This window comes from Schistocerca nitens, chromosome 2, assembly GCF_023898315.1.
Source record: "Schistocerca nitens isolate TAMUIC-IGC-003100 chromosome 2, iqSchNite1.1, whole genome shotgun sequence".
NCBI classification, from domain to species: domain Eukaryota; kingdom Metazoa; phylum Arthropoda; class Insecta; order Orthoptera; family Acrididae; genus Schistocerca; species Schistocerca nitens.
Window position 1 is genome coordinate 1,161,725,015 of NC_064615.1, and position 22,306 is coordinate 1,161,747,320.

General features: G+C 36.9%; 1 protein-coding gene across 1 annotated transcript in view; it reads left to right on the plus strand.

Moving 5' to 3' along the window:
* Positions 1 to 17,534, plus strand: part of LOC126235619 (uncharacterized) — an 89,365-nt gene extending 71,831 nt beyond the window's left edge. The window contains exons 3-4 of the mRNA XM_049944330.1: positions 15,549 to 15,818; positions 17,452 to 17,534. Of these exons, the coding sequence (XP_049800287.1) occupies positions 15,549 to 15,818; positions 17,452 to 17,534 (353 nt within the window). The remainder of the gene's footprint in view (positions 1 to 15,548; positions 15,819 to 17,451) is intronic.
* The last annotated feature ends 4,772 nt before the right edge of the window (positions 17,535 to 22,306 follow it).

The following is a 22,306-nucleotide window of genomic DNA, read 5'->3' on the forward strand; positions in this document are numbered from 1 at the left end:
TGTCACCTAGTTATACATATTTCTATAGACTTGCCTTTGTTATGTAATTATTGCTGCCTAGTCATTTTGCATTTTCTGTCACTTCCACTTTTTAGTCATTTTTGTTCCCTTTTGGATGCTTCATTTGCTGCATTTTTGTATTTCCTCTGTTAATCAATTAAATTCAATATCTCCAGAGATACCTAAGGACTTCCACTAGGCCTCACTCTTGTTACCTATTTGATCCTCTACAGTCTTTACTATTTTATCTCTCAAAACAATCCATTTATATTCACATAAATTATTTCTCAAATCAACATCCCTTTTTCTCAACACGCCGTAATCATATAGGTAAAATGAGATGTCATTTGAACAGTTTTTTAACCACCTTCTGATTTTTCATGCTGATTTTGCACTAAAACTCACTATTTGTAGAAAATTTTTATCATAAAGTAGACTTAACTATCATAGGCAAATTTTTGTGTTTCCTCGTACCTATATTTCGTGAAGCTACATTATTAATCCGGAATAAACAACTCCCTTTTGATATTATCTTATTACAAATATCATTTTACTTTGTTTTTAAGTACTTATTAACTGAACACATAATTTTTATAATGCATTGACATAGATAATAACCGTGAGCACTACAGTACTCCATTATCTATGCCTGTCACACAAATGTATATACTTTTTTAAATGACAAACATATTTGTCATTGTCACATTGACTTGTGATTTACTTATTATTATTATAGCTTAATGTGCTTACAGTAACAGAAAATGTATTTCAAGCTACAATTGAAAAAAATCCAGTTGTATGATAGCAAAAACACAAAATTTAAGGAAATTATTACAATCGAAAGTGTGTAAATTGTAAACAAAATAAAATTATAAAAACTAGTATTCTATTTACCTTAAATGTAGAGATGTAGTTGAACTTTACCAAACATAACGGGAATTTCTGTGATTTCTTAATGTTAAATCTGTGATGTAGTAGAATCACAGGCAATCATTGGTAGGAACATGTGACAGTGAATTGTGCTTTCTTTGTCTCATAATGTACATAATCTAAAGAATTTGATTCAGAGAAAAGGAGACTCATCAATATTTCAGTAAAATTTCACCATAAACATAGAATAGCTAACATTAACAATCAACATAATAATAATACAATTTTGTTATATATAGGTACAATAAAATTGCTCAAATTATCACTTCATCCTCTATGAAGTCTTCTGCCGATTAGCAGCATTTCTCCCAAAGAATCTGCTGAAGCCTCGTTTTAAAATTTGTGACTTCATATTAAACATGTTTTTGACTTTTAACTTGGTATTTATTGCCATCCCCATATACTGTGAAGGCTGTGCATATAATTGCAACCGGTAGGTGGGTAGCAAAAAATTATTTTTACTTCTCTTTTTATAAGTGTCGTTAAAATGATTCACTTTCAATAATTTTGTCTGCTGTGTAGGAAGATTATAATTTCATATATGTATATGGAAGGAACCTTTAGAATTTGTAGTTTCCAAAAGATGAGTGACGAGACTCTGTTTGCTTTGCAGTACATACGTACTGCTTTTTTGCATACACCACTTGAACTTCCGCAGAAAATTATACCACATCTAATATCAGATTCAAAATAGCTATGACAAGCAATTTTCTGTGTACTCAAGTCAGTGGAATTTGCTAGTATTTGCATTGGACATGCAAATACTGCGTAGGTTATTTCATAGGAAGTCAGTATGTGTAATCCTGTTTACGTTTTTGTCCACAGTTAGTCCTAGGAATTTGACTGTGTCAACAGCTTCCATAAGATGATTATTATGTTTTATTTTAAGTTCTATACATTTTGAATGTTTGGTTTTGAAATGTACTGTATGAATATCTGCAATGTTTAGTTTAAATCCAATTGACTGGAACCAGTTTTATAAGCTATCCAGTACGCTTAGAGTGGAGCTTGGAATTTTTTCTACATTAGCATATTCAATTAAAACAGATGTATTCTCTGCAAACAGAAATGATGGAGAATTTATTATTTATGGCTAAGTCATTTTCGTAGAACAGGAACAGGATTATCCCAAAATGGGCCCTTGAGACACAACTTGTGATACTGAAGAATAATAATTAGAATAACTAGAATTAGAATAATTGGCCATCATCAACAATAGACACACATACACATGAATACATGTGCACTCACACACACACACACACACACACACACACACACACACACACACACACACACACACACACACACACACACACACACACACGACTGTAACCTCAGGCAACTGAAACCACTGTCTTTTTGTTGTGCCTATGTGCAACTCAGCATCTCTGCTGTATGGTGAGTAGCAACTTTCTTTCTCTTAACCCTAGCAGTACCAAGGGGGGGCCTCGTAGGCCCACTGACTCAGTTTTTCTATGTTGTATCCACACCCTTTGATATATGAACTTGAAAGCAAAGGTAATTGTTCGTTATTGAATGTACTATTGAGTCATTACAGAATTTCAGAATAAAAATGTAATTAAAATTCATTTACTTGATTTAATTCTCTGTGGGCCTTAGAAGCCCACCCGTTGGTAATAGCAAGGAAAGATTTACGAGGTTGAGTCTCTCGTTTCAAATTCTTACCATGAAACGAATTTTGCCATTGTTGCCTTCAGACATATTATTATGAAGCGGACCATTGTTATTTTCAGTGTTTCTGCTGCTGTTGAACCAGCAACATGAGTAGACATCGTTTACGTGATAGTTCCATTGAAAGAGTGCTAGAAGAAGTTTTGAACGAATCAGATTTAGAGGAAAGTGAAGTGGATGATGATGTGGAAGAAATTAGAACTGATTCATTGTCTGAGAATGAAGATGAGGTTGAAGCCAATCCACCAGATGATAATGATACGGAATGTGATAAATTCATTGCAAAAAGTGGACGAGAGTATATTACGAAGCCATCTCGACAATATCGGCGTTCTGTACAAAATATAGTGCGAGAAAGAATGGGGCTAGGACAACAAGGAAGAATTGTGTCTCCGAAAGAGGCTATAGAGCTCTTTTTTACACCTCAAATTATGAATCTAATAAAACTACACTCAAATGAAGAGGCTTCTCGACTAGGTATTCAGCACACAGATGAAGATGAGTTATTTTGTTATATAGGACTCTTGCTAATCATGGGTTCAAATCATGACAATAAGATACCTGTCCAAGATTTATGGTCTTTGCTTCAGGGCCGACAAGTGTACTATGGATCAATGAGTCGGACCCGATTTTTCAAATTGACTAAAATATTGAGGTTTGATGATAAGAACACAAGAGAAATTCGTTGCCAGACTGACAAGTTTGCTCCAATGAGGCAAATTTTTGAAAGCTTCAATTCTTCACTTCCATTGTATTTCATTCCTGGTCTACATACAACAGTGGATGAGATGTTGTCTTTGTTCCATGGTCGTTGTCCATTCAAGGTGTTTCTAAAAGAAAAACCTGGAAAATACGGCATTCTAATTCGAATGCTGTCTGATTCTGAGACTAGATATGTGATCAGCATGGACATCTATACAGGCAAGTCAGGAAATACACAGCATTCAAATGGACCGATGGAAATTGTAAAGAGACTAATAAAACCTATTGAAAAATCAGGCCGTAATGTTACCACAGATCGGTACTATACTTCAGTGGAGCTTGCTGAGACTCTATGGAATGATTTTCACCTCACACTTGTTGGCACCCTACAGTCTAATAGACGACACATACCTGAAGAGCTGAAGACTACAACTGGCCGCAGTTTACACTCTTTCATCTTTGCTTATACTGACCCTCAGACACAGAGGCCACCAGTTACTCTTGCATCAACGCTAGTCCGCGAGAAGCCAAAACGACTGCTGTTGATGCTTTCAACTTATCACTCAGAAGGGGTGTTGAATGAAGACTCAAAAAAGACTAACATAAATCTTTTTTATAATTCTACAAAGGGAGGCGTGGACACCATAGACCAGATGGCAAGACACTACAGCACAAAGAGAGGAACAAGAAGATGGCCTTTGTCCCTCTTCTACACACTCATTGACATAGCAGCAATAAATGCATATTCACTCTTCCTCCTCAACTTTCCGAATTGGAAAAAGAATTTGCTAAACTGCAGAAGAGTTTTTATCACTAACTTAGGTCTCAAACTAATAAGATCTCAAGTAGATAAACGGGCACAAAATTTGTATGGACTTCAGAAGCCAGTAATAATGGCAATGGAAAGCATCACACAATGGAAGCTCAGCTGTTCTGTAGAACCATCATCCTCAACAGCAGAACCAGGAACATGTGGATGGTGCCACCTATGCTGCCAAGAAGCTGCATCTAAAAAGATCAAGTACAACAAGCTGGGAAAGTCAACTGTTACCTGCTCTCAGTGCCACAAACACGTCTGTGGGAAACACTGCAGGAAGACAGTGTTGTGTGAAAAATGCGTTGCAGAATGAGACAGTAAATTTTGTTTGCTTCATGTAGTGTATCGAATTAAAAAAGTCGTTTTTATAAGAAAACACTATTTTGAAACATTATTCCAAAAAATATATAAACTGATTTGTTCATTTTATTCCTATTATAATAACATCTTTTATTATCCGGTATACAAAAACAATGTCTAAGCATTTTGAATTGTTATTAGAGGTATCAGAAGTAAATAAACTTGATTTATGATAAAATAAATTGTGGTATTCTTTATGGGCCTTTGAGGCCCCCCCGTTGGTATTACATGTAACAAAAAATACGTTGGTAATGCTAGGGTTAATATTGTTAATCCTAGATATTTTATTACTACTAACTCTAACACATAACTGACTTTATGATAGACCACACTGCTTTTGTCTTACTTTTATATTGTACAATGAACTTACTGTTCTCCATTTGTGTGTCTGCCTTCACAACTTCTTTAAATATAGCTTTATAATGATGTTGATGAACATATGGCGTAAAACTTTTTTATTATATATGAGTTCATAGTGGAGTTTCCTCTTGCTGGCACTTGAAATTTTTATGCCCTGAGTTCTCCATATGAGTTGATTAGCCATTTTGTCACATGTGATTATAAGTCAAAATTTTCACTAAATATTCCTAGAAAGCTAATTAGGAATTTGTTAAAATTACTATTACTCAAACCACAGCCATTGTAAGGCCATTCAACCCCTCTTAACTTATTTCTAAATGGAACTGAATTTTTTCATAGAAGTTGCTTTCATGTGGCTTTTATTGGATGAAATTTTTCTGTAAATTTTTGGTATTTCAATGAAAAAAGCAGAGTGGTTATATATTATTAAATCTATGCAAAATTTACAAAAGTCTTCAAATAGATAGTAGACTTTATGGAATGTGTGTTTACTCTAGTGAGTTACATGAAGATTACTTTGAAGCCAAAGTTTTTAGAAAGTCAGTGAATTTGGACACATCATTGATTTCAGCTATGATATTAATATTGAAGTCAGCAGCTGTTACTATCTTTTTCCTTTTTTCATTACTGAGCTCTTCAGGCAGGTAATGAAATTTCACCAGAAAAGCTTCAGTAGTAGTTTCCTCTCGTGCTCTATAAAAAGAAACTAATATGACATTCTGTTCCCTCAACTCATTATAGCAGATTTCAGATATACACTCTTCATTCAAAAGCTTAAAATCATTTCTTATTTCATATTTCATATCAGTATGAGTAAGTATGGTAGAGCCTCCATGTGATTTCTTGCATCAGTAAAAGCTGTTGGCTAATTTAAAGTCTTCGACATTTTTAAGAATTTTAATATTGTCAAATGTAAGTGAATGTTCATTGAGGCAAATAACTTTGGTATTTCTGCATTCAGACAGAATAATTTGTAATTTGTCCACATTATGACTTTTGTTTGAAATGTCAACACTCAGACCATTTGTATTCAAGTGCATTATGTAGGGACAGTCTTTCCTACTTATGGTCTCAAGCATACTTTTTCTTGGGTACCATTTCAGTCTTGTGATTTTTGTTACCAAATATTTTTCTCATCCAGATCTTTTCTTATAAGTTCCCCTTTTTTACAGATTTTTTTCATGTATCTGCGAACATTTTTCGAAGATTTTGGATCATAACCTATTGAAATGAACACTATCTTACCCCAAAATTTATTCTTAACAACTTATTCAGATTTGTAAACACAGCCTGTTGATTGTTGGTTTTTGTTCTTATCCCAGTTTATTCTCTGTATATATTGATTACTGACTGATCTTCTGTGGACAACACTACTTACCATGATTCTTGTCATTTTGTAGAGGTTACTGGCAACTTGAACTCAGTTTCTTGTTTCGCTTACAATTTCCTTTTTAGTGTTGCTTCTAAGGGAATTTATACCTATGTGGATGGAAACATTGTAATTCTTACGAGATGCTTCTGCTGAACAATCCTATGGGCCATATATGTTATTAAAGTGTTTCTTCAACTGGGGTGGGTCTTGATTTCTGGACAAACTTCTATTGTGGAATTGGGCACAACAGTGTTTTGTAGCAAAGAATTTCCTATAACAAGGAATGCAATTTTTTTGCTCTGTTTCTCTTTACTGAGATGTTTTGAATTCTTCTTACTGTATGTTTCACAATTCAGCTGTATTGCAAAGATTTGTACTCTCAAATTCCTTGAGGGGAGTAGTGCTGCACCCCCCCCCCCCCCTTTCCCCGCCCAGCTCCATCCACCCTTCACCTCACCCTTGCAGATGGTTGTGGCATATTGAATAACAAATTGGATTGGGTGCAAACTTTACTAAATTTCTTGGATGAAAGACTGATTATAACTACATTACTACACTTGTTGGCGGACAGTTTGAGTGATACAAGAACTGAAGTAGCAATGTTACAAAAAACAGTTCACCATGCAAATAACTGATGATTAGGTTCTGAGCTGCTACCACCACAACAGTTCCTAGCCACAAAAACTACAGCATGGCTGAACAGTTGATTTGCAGCACATAGGTGAGCTTGCGGGATGAAGGTTTTGGCTATTCCACCACTTGTGAACTGAAGTAATCTTGCTTCATCTGTGTTCATTCCATACTTGGTGCAATTCACAGTAGTGAGTATAGATGCTCACCTCCAATACTTCATGTTACATCCTTTACAGAGAAGTAAAAAGCTATGTGAAAACTGGTTTGAGTAAATACACAAGAAGTGCTGCAAATATAGGAAGGAAAGGAGACCTATGTGATGATGTCAGCAGAAGAGTTACCACATTGTGAGGGAGTCTCACAGTTTGCCTTATGTAACAAATCCAGAGAAGGAAGTTGCCACTTACCATATAGCAGAGATGCTGAGTCGCGATAGGCACAACAAAAAGATTCACACAATTATGGCTTTCAGCTATTAAGGCCTTTGTCAGCAGTAGACACACATACACACATGCACTCACACACTCACTCAAGTGCAAGTTCCACGCACATCTGCAGTCTTAGAGAACTGAAACCACACTGTGAGCAGCAGCACCAGTGCAACATGGGAGTGGTGACTGGGTGGGAGTAAGGAGGAGGCTGGTGCTGGGAGGGGGAGGGATAGTATGGTGGGAGTGGTGGACAGTGAAGTGCTGCAGTTTAGACTGCCCTACCCGCTATCCTTCCCACTCCTCCTCCCATGGTATTCCGCTGTCCGCCAAACCTACACAATATACTCGTCCATCCTTACACAACCCCTGCTCCCAATCCCTTACCTCATGGCTAATACCCCTGTAATAGACCTAGATGCAACACCAGTCCCATACATCCTCCACCACCAACTACTCCAGTCTGGTCACTAACATCACCTATCCTGTCGAAGGCAGGGCTACCTGTGAAACAAGTCATGTGATGTACAAGCTAAGCTGCAACCACTGTGCTGCATTCTATGTAGGCATCACAACCAACAAGCTGTCTGTCTGCATGAATGGCCACTGATAAACTTTGGCCAAAAAACAAGTGGACCACCCTGTTGCTGAACACACTGCCAAACATGATATCCCTCATCTCAATGACTGCTTCACAGCCTGTGCCATATGGATCCTTCCCACCAACACCAGCTTTTCCTAACTGTGCAGGTGGGAACTTTCCCTGCAATACATCCTATGTTCCTGTAACCCTTCTGGCCTCAACCTTCATTAGTCATTAGTCACTGTCCTCACCCATCCATCTCCTCCCTGTTCCCATTCCAGCACTACACAGCTATCATTTCGCTGCCACACCCAGGCTTTTAATTTCTTTTTCTTTCTCTCCTTTACGCTACTTAGCCCCTCCCCACCTCCACACCTTCTCTCCTGTCCTCCATCTAAAATGCAACACATCACTGTCTGCCATTCCCACCATACTATCCCTCCCCCTACCTGCCCCAGCCTCCTCTTTACAGCCACACAGTCCATACTCCCATCATGCACTGGTGCTACTGCTCGCAGTGTGGTTTCAGTTCTCTGAGACTGTAGACGTTTCAGTTCTCTGAGACTGTAGACGGTGTGCAAGTTGTGTTTGCATGAGTGTGAGTGCGTGGTTGTATGTGTGCCTACTGCTGACCAAGGCCTTAGTGTCCGAAAGCTATAATTGAGTGAATCCTTTTTTTGTGCCTATCGCGACTCAGCATCTCCGCTATATGGTGAGTAGCAAGTTTCCTTCTCTGGTATTTTTACATTCCATCTTGGATTTTCCATTGTTAGAAGTTTGTCTCTGTGGATGATTCAGACTAAGACACAATCATGTTATGTATAACTGTTCCTAGGCAGGCACAAGCAACTGAATACCTGAGAGAAGTGGTGTTGCCACACCCTTATTTTCAGAACATGGACATTCATTTAAGTTACTTCATATTTTCTAAGGAAATGGTGATAGTAAATTGTTGCAAGAAATGAAAGCCAAAGAGCATGACCAGAATGGATTCACAGGATATCAGATTGCTAATTAACGGTAGAAACTGTGACATAGTGGGCAAGGCATTCTGTCTCCCAGCTACCATCATGGAACAGCTCACATAATCTGACACAGTCTATATTGTATTGTCCAGAAAAGGCTATACATATGCTATCAACCCATTACCTAACATTCTGAAATAAGACCCTAAACCCACAACTACATTCATTAAATGAATTGAAAGCACAAAAAAATCCTTCAGTAGATAGAAAACATCACAAATGAGAACTCCAAGGCATTATGACTATAAGTGTACAGGCTTATAGTGCTGTATAGTTCTGCTTGGCTTGTGGCAGGTGCAGTCTGCACAAAATACAAGACCTGTACACTCTTCAAACTGCCGGTACATAACATACTTGCTCACTGGTTTATCAGCAAAAGTAAGAATTATGTAAATTAGAGTTAGAATAATAGTTTATCTGTTATATGAGAAAAAGTAATTGAGCTTGTGAACACTAGAATGCTTTGGAATGGTGCATGAAAAATTAGTTGAAAGGAGAAACATTTATGTATAAAATGTGGAATTATGGTGCTGACGACACAGTCACAAATTACTGTGTTGGGTGGATGACCCTTTCTTCAGTTTCTGCTATTACAGCATACTGTCATTTCAATTTTTGACTATTATCACAGCCTGATGTCTATGTAACTGATGTCTTACCACCTGTTAGGCATTGGCTGTGACAAGGGTGTAGTTATCTAAACCCCATTAATATACTTCCTGTAAAGATGGTTCTCAATGGAGCAGATCGAAAGGGGTGTCAAGGGGGTCATGTATCATCAACCAAAACAACATTTTTGTGAAAGCTTTTATAATATCTTAAAGTTTTCTGAGCTAAGCTTCATCAACTGCAACATGTGAATGAATTCACCCATGTAACCTTGTCCTTATGGACCATGAGGCCAATGTTGCCAAGTGGTGCATGGCAAACTAATTTGTAGCCAGCACTACAAGGGGTTGTAAGGGTGGTGTAGTTATGACCCTTATTGCTCATAATAGAGAAGTGCAGACTGTGTGCTGTGGAGCTGTAAAAAGAATAGCCAGCAAATGATTTGCCTTATTCATAGAAGTTGTTGGTTTCTGAAAAGAAAATTGAGCCATGTCAAAAATTTTTGATAACCTATAAGCAGCTAAAAAGATGTGGGAACCTTATCACAGATAAACTGCATCAAACAGAGGAAACAGCAGTGGACTAGAAGAATTTCTGAAGAGATATTTATACCAAAATTTGTTTGAAACAAACTGAAAAACCTGACTATGATGGCATTATTTCTTAAATAGACTGAGCTATTCTGAGGAGTACAAAGATGGTGCTAACAAGAGTCATAAAAAGAAAACATCATTCCAGGCACTACAAACTACAGTGATTCCTCACTGTAATTTAGAGTCATACATTTAAATCATTCACTGTTCACTTGTCTGACCTGGAACAAAGTGATATTCATGGACTCTGACATCTGTTTCTATGTGCACCCATTTCAAAGCCATCTGGTCAGCCATAAGAAGATCACTGCATGGTGATACATAGCATTCAAAAATTTTTGATAATACACAGACCACATTTTCAGTAATATAATAATGATAAAACTTTGTGTTAAATCATTTAGTATGGGTTAATGTGGAGAAACAGAATTTTCGTAGAACAACACAGATTCAAACAATGATATCTACTATGGTACAGGATGCTATGTTAAAACAAAACATTTATCTCTCCCACCATCAAAACTAAAACACTGTTGTTATTTCCTGTACCAATCAGCTGTTTCACCATCTTGATCATGGCAGGTGTTACCAATGAATGGTTCAAGGTAACTGTGTGGATGTCACTATAATTTTTTTTCAAAACAAGATAAGCAAATCCACTCTTTCCTTGTGTGCAACTGAAGAGTGACAGCAGGTTACAGACATACCACATAACCTACTAATACTTCAACTGACCAATAAAGGTGAAATAATGAACCTACTCTAAGAAATTTGAATCTAATCTCACAAACATGCATCCTCAAAAGACATTTTGTTGGATAACTATGGTCATTTAGAATGTTTCCATGAAACTTCCATAATTTACTTATACAAGCACAGCCCAAATACTGATAATGAACAAAATACTACATATCTCATCCAATCAGTTTCCCTGTCTTAATTCATTACAAACATCACTCCAGCAGGCCATATATTTTACATACCATTTTTAAGTTTAATTTAAAATCTAAATATATTTAATATATAAGCCATAAGACAGGAGCAGTAATTTCAGTATGTATTAGGAAGGTGTACTTTGTTTACACCAAAAAATTATATCTTGTAGTAACACGGTTCATGTTTTCCATCGCATTTCACTTAGCGTAGACCGGGAAACTGTGTGCTAGGCATGCCCGAAGTGAACTGATTGGGTACGGCCCGTGCTGCCTGAGTTGTTGTTGTTGTTGTTCCACTGGCAGAGGTCGCGGTCCAATTCTCGCGTTCCCTCTGGTGGACGGGACTCTACTTGCGGCAACTACCATCCGTGACGCACCGTGCCGATGTGCGCTTCCCACGATCTTTCTGGTGGCTACTGCACTCCTCCTCCTTCGGGGGGTGAAGCCACTGTGATCCACTGCATCGGAAGGTGGAGCATCGTACAGGAGCGATGACCTCCACGCCCATCGGAAGGCTGGTGCTGAGGGGATCTGCCAACCCTCGAGCCGGAACCTTCGAATACGGCTGGAAGTGACCCACACGAAGAGGCCCCCGTCGTCCCACTACCGGAGCCCGGTACAGAACAGGAGACATGCCATCAAACTCTGCATCCTGGTCCACCTCAGGAGGGGCAAGACCCAGTGGTGGGAACGATGGGGAAGGGACGACCACAGGTGAACCAGCCTCCTGAGAAACCGGGCCTGCGAGGGGCGATGGCTCTCACTGGGGAATCGCTAACGATGGCAATGCTGGTGCTGGAGCTACTGGAGGCTGCCAAGGATGAGAGCCATCGCAGTGCAGCGTAATCACAGGGGGGAGGGGTGGTAGCGTCCCCTGAGAAACCAACACAGGTGCCGGCAATGGGGAAGCCGGTGCCCGAGGGGTCGGAGGGTTGGTGTCCAAACGTGGACGTAGATGATTTTGGTGACGATGTACCACCCGGTCCCCCTTCTGCAAAGTATAGAGCCTGCAGGCAGAACTCTGTTTACACACTGTGCAGGAGCAGCCGTAGTGGCTGGATTGTACCGCTCGCACGTCATCCAGCCCGGACACAGTGGACGCGCCCGCGCCGCCCTGAACCGCCGCGACGTCGCACAACGCATCCAGCTGTTGACCTGCAGCATGAGAGACTTCATACGATTGAGCAATGGACAGAACTTCCTCAAGGGAAGGGTCTTCTAACTGCAAGGCCCATTGCCAGACCTCCCTATCAGGGGCCGAACGAACAATGAAGTCGCACACCATAATGTGGGTATACGACTCTCGCGAGTGCTCCGTGACAAAGTGACACTTGCGACTAAGACCGTGCAGGGTAGCGGCCCACGCCTGGTAAGACTGATGGGGCTGTTTCTTGCATTGATAAAACTTGACCTGTCATGTAAGTAACTGTCTGAGATAAAGTTTCTCATGCGAAAAGTACGATGCCCACAGTAAAGAGTTGAGGTAATTTCATTATGTTGCCAGAAAATGTGTTTAATTGATTTAACTATGCATATTTTCGTTTATGTTAAATAATGGATTCGTTTAAGATGTTAAATGCTGTAAATTTATATGTATTTATTTATATGTATCTTTGGATTTTATAAAGGTCGGTAAACCAAAGAATCTAGAATGCAGGAATCTCTGCAACTTCCGGGCACATGTTGGTTTGCCCACCTCTTCTTTGTCGGTATTGGAGGGAGATGGACGTGTTTATGTGACCAGTACTGGATTATGCATTTAGAGTATCAATGTTCATAGTGAAAATGTTGTTGTTACTAAACAAAAAGTACGAATAAATATAATTTTTAGCTGAAAGTATTTCAGATCCAGTAGTGTTTATTTCAAACAAGAAGAAAACCCAGGCCATGGTTGTTGGAGTAATTATTTTGCAGACAAAAACTTCGAAAACCCCTAGACAAATGAGATCTGCAGTGTGTAATCTTTCAGCAGCTACTAATAAATAAGTCTTGCTGAAATTGTGCTGGAACTAATCGTATTATTGTCATTCAAAGACACGTGGTGAGAGTGTGGTCCTACCAAAATATACCGCGTAAGATTCCACAATTGTTCAGTTGTGAAAAAACAAGATAGGTAACAACCAGTACAATATGGTGGCGTTGTCCGGGATTATTGTAAACGTCACCGAAATAAATTACCACCGAGATTGCGAAGAAAACGACAGAATTCATACATCCTGGATGCAAATGTTCACGGAAGTCGTATGCTGATACCTTCAAGACAAAGGAAGTAGTATGCTGATAGCTTCAAGACAACTGAATGCAGTTACTGGAACAAGAATAACAGCGCAATAAGTCAAGAAAGAAGAAAAAAGTGTAAAGTGTTGTGCTACAAAAAGCAATATTCGTATAAGTGTAGTGTTTCAGTGTTGTGAATTCCATCACGCACCAATCAACAAAGAAGATGTTATAAGATAAGAAAATCAGTAAACTGTGAGTAAGATAATTTAGTATCCTTTAGAAATGATAAATTTATTGTATTTTATTTATTCCTGCGTAAAAAGATGACTATTGTAAAAGAGGAAAGTATTGACGATGGTGTCGCCAACGTTAGTACCGATGTTAATTTATCATACGAAAGTGAATGTCTACAGGCTTTGGACTATTACTGTTGCAAAGTTGAAAGTCGTACAGAAAGACAGGATGAAGTTAAAGACATGTTATGAACAATAATGAATTATATGAAGGGAAAATTTAAGGCAATTGAAGACACTACCTGACAAAATGGACAGTAGTTAGGAAACATTAAAGACAGACTTTATGCTAATGAGATTCGTTTGGATCAAATGGAGCAAAACAACTCTGCTCAGTTAGACCAGACTCTTAAGCTCATGAGTGATAGATTTGAAAAACAGTTCAAAGAATATGAAAAGAAAAATGATGATCACTTTCAAAAAGTAGAAGCAAAAATTTCCAGTTTGAGCCGTAGTATGGTTAAGATCACAGGTAAGGTCAATTATGTTGGGAGAAAAGTTAAAAATGTAGATGCAAAAGTAAAAAATCTGAAAACTGACATTAGCACAGGTAGAGAGAAAATCCATAATGCGTTTAAAGTTTTGCATTCAGATATCAAACATGTAGAAGAAACAGTATCTGATAGTATTTCTATTGTAGACGATAAAATTGTTAAAGTAGAAAGCAAACTTGAACAAAAGATAGGAATTATTACTGAAAAAGTATATGTATACATCCAGATAAGCAAAAATGAAGTCAAGTGTTTAGAATGTAGTATTAATGACATCACTAAGAAACTTGAAAATGTTAGTAGCAATATGGTCACCAATAGTTTGCCGAACAAAATTGGCACTTTGTGGTGCAAAATTCCAGTAAAAAACTTTTCAGATGAGAGCAGTATGCATCCGGTGGATTTCCTGCAGCATTTCAAAGATAACTTTGTCCCAAATATGAATGATAATTTGAAAATTAAATTCGTGAAAAGATTTCTAGAAGGTGAAGCATTGTCATGGACTAATCATTATTGTACGGAGGGAATGGCCTTTGCTGAGTTTGAGGAGAGGTTCTTAAGTAAATTCTGGTCAGAGACAGAACAAGCAAGAATAAAAAGCAAATTCTTGAATGGACCTGTTTATAAACATGAATTTGGTAGCATGAAGCAATTTTGCAGAAATCAGTTAAGGAAACTCACTCACCTGAGCAAACCTTTTGATGATCTCACTCAAATTGACGCACTTAAAAGGTGGGAGTTAGCTTATGGTCCAGATGACACAATAGATCAGTTTTTGAAGTATGTTGATAAACTAGACAGAATTATTGAGAAAACGGGTAAACCACCACGCCACAGTCAAAATCATTTTCAAAAGACAGGGCATACAAATTGGGGAAACACACAACACGATAAAAAGGAACCACACAATTTTTGAAGTAGTGATTCTCATCAGAGAAATCACCAGTACAACTTCAAGGGATCAGAAGGGCAGAATTTCCATTACAAGGGTCAGTATGGAAATAGTCATAATCAGTTTGGTAACAGACACTTTGGAAATAAACCAAAGGAGTGGAATAGTCGTAATGGTATGGGGAGAACTGAACAGGAGTTAAAAAACTGAATTGGGCTCCATTGGTGGTCCGCAAGGTAGGAGCTACTTATACACAAATGGAAAGGGCCAACCCAAACTGTCAAACTAAACAGAAAGGTACCAGTGACATAATGAGTAATTTCTTTATGTTATCCCATTAACGTAGTATCTGTTACAAATAATATATATCATACAAATAAACCAGAAACAAAAGGTAAGTTATTTAAAGACACTGATTGCTTAGAAAACTGTGAAGAATTAAACTTAGATTCATTCTATGATAGGGCTGAGAGGGGCACCTTGCTGGAAAATAGTTGTTCAAATGATCAAAGTGTATTAGGGATTAGAGGACTTATGGAAGAGTCTGGTGGGCTAGGAATGAAAACAGCACCTAGTAAAGATGATTTAAATGTGTATCTGCATACTGAAGGTAAGAGTGCAGAGGATCAAGAGGATAATTTTTGTGACGTTGATTGGGAAGAAAAGGAGATTGAGGATAGTAGTGAAGAAAAATGTTTTATTGGTGTAAGTGAGGAGTTGGAAGCTTTAGGGATTACTAATATAAAAGAGGATAGTTATGAACTTAATGAGGTACACATGAACACAGTTGACAATTTTAATGATAAGGATGCCAGAATTTTAGTTAGTGAGTTATTTGATCTTGATACATGTGAAAAAAATGAGAAGGAACTGACAGCAGGTAATCTTAACAGCATTAGGGGAGTAGATGATGAAATGTCAGATAGTGAGCAATTTTTGTTTAACTTATGGGTTAACAGTAGTGGCGTTAAGGATGATGAGAATTTCAAAAAGGTAACACTTGATATGTGTGAAACTTTGTATCCAGAATGGTGGCATAGAATTAAGTATCGCATTGCACAAATGTTAAGTGATAAATATAAGGGAGAGACACACAATAGCACAAATGAATGTAGTTGGATTAATGAAATATTCAGGAATAGTAATCAGGCCAAAGAAAATGCAATTAGGGTAATAACAGCTTATAACTCTGGTAGCAATGGTACAGGTAAGGACACTGGAAAGGGATATGGATTCAGTGAAATTGAAGATCACTTATTACATGAGAATATAAACAAAAAAATTTACTTTGATGTAAGCAGTCCGTTTATTGATGTGCAGATAGGATCATGGAAAGGGAACCCAGCTAGCACTCAAGCTTATTTCAAGGTGGATATTGAGTTTAGGTTCAGTTGAAAATTCAAGATTGAAAAATCAACCTGTTACACACCTTATTTCAAGGTGGATATTGAGTTTACACAGTTTACATCAAGCTGTAAAAATTTAGCTTAAATTAAAATAATTTTCCCAAGCTTGAAATAAACTGTAATTTCCCTGGAAGGCTGTACAGCAGATGCGCGCACAGCATAGCTTCCATAGACGTCCACAGGAAGCGCCACAAGCATTTATAAGCCTTGCACTGACTTTGCTAGGTTTACGGCCATTTTGCCTTTGTGACGCGCGTTAATGATTGTTGACTGTTGTGGAGTTTGTTTTAAACTGGAAAATAGTTCGGTAAGTGTGTGGCGTCTCCTGCCTTACTGCTACACCAGGTCTGAAGAGGATATTAGTGTATTACTTGTAAATTGGTGCATTTTTCTCTAGTGGTACGCTTATATTACAAATGTTAAATATTATTACGTAACGTAAAGAAATATCATATTCTTTTACATAGAAAAATTGAGCCTGGATGAAAGTGAAATGGATTACCAGCTAAGAATACATATTACAAGTTGTTCAGCAAAAAGAGGTCATTTTAAACTAGCTCTCTAGTATGTGGCACCAATAAATTAAAACTTAAGGTTATTTTACCTTTTTAAAATCTCGCCTTTTTTTGTTCTTTTACATTTCAGATCCACTGAACTGGTAATTTCTTAAATTCATTTTGATTTCATCTTTTATTTCATTTTGATTCAGGTTTACTCACCAAAAGATAATTGTGGATAGAATAAAACGTCTACATTTTTCTAAACAGTAGTTTCTTTATAATTCAGATTGAATGGCCCTGAAACTGTTAGAAATAGTGATGTGTGGCTTCTTCATGAAGTCATCGCAAAATTATCCAAATGTCATCTTTACTTTAAAAATTTCAAGCAAAAAGTTATTTCAAATTACTTTTAAACTCTTTGGAATGAAGTCACCAGAAGCAGCTGCTTACTCAGTGACATTTATACTAGTTAATGATTCTTACTACATCAGTGAGTTTGATGTTATTTTGCTAATCTGGGGCATAAATTATATTTAGGTTGATCAGTTTAAACTTTTTACATTTTTTATGTTTACGTATGGCTAACATTTTCTTTTACCTGTTACAGGATCATTATACCGGCAGAAGTCAGCGATATTTGATCCTGCTCTGGTCTGTGTGCTGGGGCCGGTGGGGCTTCATAATAATTAAATTTTAAAATAAAACAATTTTAAACACTTTTAAAATAGAAAAATTTAAACATACATGTCTTGATAATTTTTTTCTCACACCATTTCCATTCTGATATTTATTTAATTAATTAGGTTCAATAAATTCAGATTAATAATTATGTAGCTTAAAACAAGCTGTAAATAACAGGCTGAATTCCACATGTGTAGATACAGCTGCAGCCAATCTTGATGAGTCAAGCTTGAAATATAGCTTGAACTCTGCCAACTTTGATGTTTGTTTCAAGCTTGAATCCAACTAACAGGCCTGAATACTCCAGCTTTGATCAATCTTATACACTTGAACTTTACATCTGGAAACAAGTTTAAAACCGGCTTACTGTGCTATCTGGGAAGTGTTTAGTGGACACAGGAAGTCAAGTATCTGGGATATCAGAATCATTAAGTAAAAAACTGAAATCTAATAAGGATTATGTTGAGTTACCTGTAGTAGGAATTAAAATCAGAGGTGCTACCGGGAAGCCCAGTAAATCAATAAGGAGTCAGGCTTTTATTACTTTTGAAATTGAAGGAGTATCATGGTCACATGGGTTTCGCATCATTCCTGATCTCACAGAGGATTTTATCCTAGGCATGTCTTGGATAACAAAAGTAAGTGCAGCATTTGATTGGGCAGGACAGAAATTGATGATGACTCTACCAAGTGGTGAAGTCATCACTACGAAACTTCTTACATCAAATGTGTTTTGTATGAATAAGACTGTGAACAGTATTGAATTTACAAAAGAAGGTAAGTACATTGAAAGCCATGTCACAGATTTTGATACAGATGAGATAGAATTTGAAAAGTTGGTAAATGAAAAAGTAGCCAAAGCTGCTAACTGAGAACCAAAAACAAGATTTGAAATTATTATTGTGGGAATATAGTGATGTATTTGGCAATACACCAGCTAAAGTAATTGGATACCAATGTACTTTACAGTTGAAGCCACATAAACCTTTCCAATCTCGAAAAGGGTAGCAGTGAAGAAAGAATTACAAAAGATGGAAGTGTGAAATCATTGAGAGGAGTATAAGCCCTTATAATAATCCCTTAGTCATTGTGAATAAACCTAATGGGCAAGTCAGATTAGTACTAGATTCCAGACAGTTAAACAAATGTTTATACAGAGAAACTGATCACCCAGAGAACATCGATGTGTTGTTATACAAATTTAAAAATATCCAAATTATGTCAAACCTTGACCTAGCATCAGGTTTTCATCGAGTACCTCTTGCAATTAGTTCTAGAAAGTACACTGCTTTCTTATACAATGGGAGATGTTACTGGTATTGTGTAGTGCCGTCACCGAATTTATAAGGGCACTAGACTATGTACTTGGCCAAGAAGTTGTGTCAGAATTAACAATTTATGTAGATGATATATTAGTGTCAAATCAAAGTTGGGAGGATCATTTGAAGTTATTGAAAAAGGTGTGTGAGAAACTCAGAAGAGGTGGTATGACATTAAAACTGAAAAAATGTATATTTGGTGTGTCAGAACTCAAATTTTTAGGTCATGTCATTACTAAGGAAGGGATAAGTGCAGACTCTGCGAAAATAAAATCCATCATAAACTTTCCATCTCCTAGAAACCGAAAACAATTGAAATCTTTCTACAGACTCTATGGATTCTTTCGAAAATATATAAATGGACAATGCCTTAATGTAACATGTTTAAGCAACTTACTTAGAAAAAATGCTACATGGAATTGGTCTGAAGAGTGTCAGAAATCATTCGATAAAATTAAGAATGAACTTTGTAAGAACAGTCTTTTACACAGACCAGATTTTAGTTTGCCATTTTGTTCACACTGACAGTAGTGATTATGGACTAGGAGAAGAACTATTTCAGGAGAAAGTTGTGAATGGAAAAAATCTTCATTGTACTATTGAATTTGCCAGCAGAATGTTACTTAAACATGAGAGAACTTACACAGTCACAGAAAAAGAATTACTCTCAGTACACTGGGAATTTACAAAGTTTAAAACATACCTGTTAGGACACAAGATAAAAGTGTATTCTGACCACAAAGCTTTAAGTTACTTGCAGGAGTGTAGACTATATCACAGTAGATTAACCAGGTGGGCAATGTCCATGCAACAGTTTGACTACAAAATTGTGTATATTAAGGGGTCAGAAAATGTAGTTCTGATGCTTTATCCAGGTTACCAGTAGGAGGAGATCAGGAAATGTTTGATCAAGAGGAAGAAAAGGAATTTAAAATAAGATACATGAAGGGAATCCAAGATGAAAAGCTCATAAAGACACTTTGCAATAACATCAGGAGGGGACAGAATAACGATCCTAATCGGAAATTAGTTAAGGACTGTTTAGGCAAAAGAGGGTATGATAAATTTGACAAATACTATAAGATCTTTAAGGGAACACTCTTTAGAAGAACAGATGTGGACTCTGACAATTGGAAGCTATGTTGGCCAGAGTGTGAGGCAGACAAGTTAATAAAGTACACCCATGAGAGTTATGGTTACTGTGGAATACAGAAATGTGTAAAAAAGTTACAAGAAAATATCTACTTTTATAACATAGTAAAGAAGGTGAGGAACGAAATATCAACATGTGACAAATGTCAAAGAGTAAAAGTAAGCAACAGAACATGTCAGGGAGAAATGCAAAACATTATTCCAGGTAAGACATTAGATTTAGTAGCTGTAGACTTCTATGGTCCTTTACCTAGAGGCAAAGGTGGCCATTGTTTTATATTCGTCATGGTTGATGTATTTTCCAAACTAATTAAACTTTATTCTGTTCAAAAAGCTACAAGTAAGGAAATCATTACAAAGATTGAGAGAGATTACTTCAAGAGTGTAGGTAAACATAAAACTATACTATCTGATAATGGTTCACAATTTGTTTCAAAAAACTGGAAAGCATTCACGGAAAAAACTAACACAAAACACATCTTGATATCCATGTACAACCCATCTTCAAACCCAGCACGGAGGTACATGAAAGAAATTGGGAGACTTTGTAGGATGTATTGTAGTCACAACCACCCTAGTTGGTCCAACCATGTAAACAACTTCGAGGATATCATGAACAGCTTGTAGAATAGCTCTACTGGGTTTTCACCGTATGAAATTATGTCTCATCTCAGACCAGTGAATCTTATTTCTGAATTAATAGACTTTCCACAATGTAGCTTCATATCAATGAAAGAACGTGAAGAGATTGTAAAGAAAACCATGAAGAAACTAGATGATGCTAGGAAAAACAGACATGATAGGAAAATAAAGGCTACCACATTCAGAGCAGGTGACCATGTCTTTGTGAAATCCCATGAACGATCAAAGTTACTAACACCAGAATTCAAGAAGTTCTTTGATATTTACATTGAGCCATTTGAGATTATTGAGAACCCCCATCCAAATGCATACTGATTAGTATCTCCCAAGTTGAGAAAGCTGTTTGGCCTTAGGAATGTTGTTTCTTTGAAGCCATATATTGAGAAATAAACAAATTGAGCCTACAAACATTCCTTTATCTGGAAAGAATTTTACTGGAAAAAAAAACCTACTAAATGCTGTGAGATAAAGTCACAGGAACAAATTGCAATCACCATACTAACCCATGTAACCTATCTCATACAAAATTATGTTGTATCCAGACTGATTGTCACTTAATGCTATTATAAGATTAGATTTCATGATTCGTATGTGCGTGTTTAAGTAATTGCACAGTATTTAATTAATTGCAAAATATCTAAACTTGATAAATGAGGGATTTTATTTTACTGATGATGCTAGGAGACAAGACATGTCACAACCCCCCCCCCCCCTCCCCTTCCCCCACCGCCACCACAGTTTGAAAATAGAAAATATCATAATTTTTGAAATCTTGTTCATTCACTTAAATAGACCATAATGCTTATAAAAAAATGTTCTAGAGTTAATAGACTATATTTTCTTGTATATGCAAGTGCACATTTTTTTTACATCATGCTCACCATTATAACTGTTTTTGCTCAGCTGTGTTGATAACACAACACAGATACTTTATGTTGGCTTATTTTGCCTCTTGATTTTGATATCATATAATCTACAAGGCTCATGAGAGAATAGTCTTGTTGAATTGAAATACTTTTGAAACCTCACCGATGATATAGGAGTTAGTACTATGTTTGTTGTAATATGAGAAAATGTTTTAACTTTAGTATTATTTTATAGTAAATTTCTGGGCAACCAATTGATATATGTATTTATGTAATTTAAGTTGTGAGACAAAGGAGGAAGTCAATGGTTGATGAAAGAATAAACAGTTTACTACAGTTGTGATAAAAAGTTTTATACAAGCCAAGACAATGATGCAATTTCTGTATCTGACTGACAAGTGGACCAGGGTACACTTGTAAGTCCTGGTGGGCTATTGTAATGTAATTTACTGTTTAGTTTCTCATGCAAAAAGTACGATGCACACAGTGAAGAGTTGAGGTAATTTCATTATGTTGCCAGAAAATGTGTTTAATTTATTTAACTATGCATATTTTCATTTATGTTAAATAATGAATTCGTTTAAGATGTTAAATGCTGTATATTTATTTGTATTTATTTATATGTATCTTCAGATTTTATTAAGGTCAGTAGACCAAAGAATCTAGAATGCAGGAGTCTCTGCAACTTCCAGGCACATGTTGGTTTGCCCGCCTCTTCTTTGTCGGTATTGGAGGGATATGGACATGTTTATGTGACCAGTACAGGATAATGCATTTAGAGTATCAATGTTCATAGTGAAAA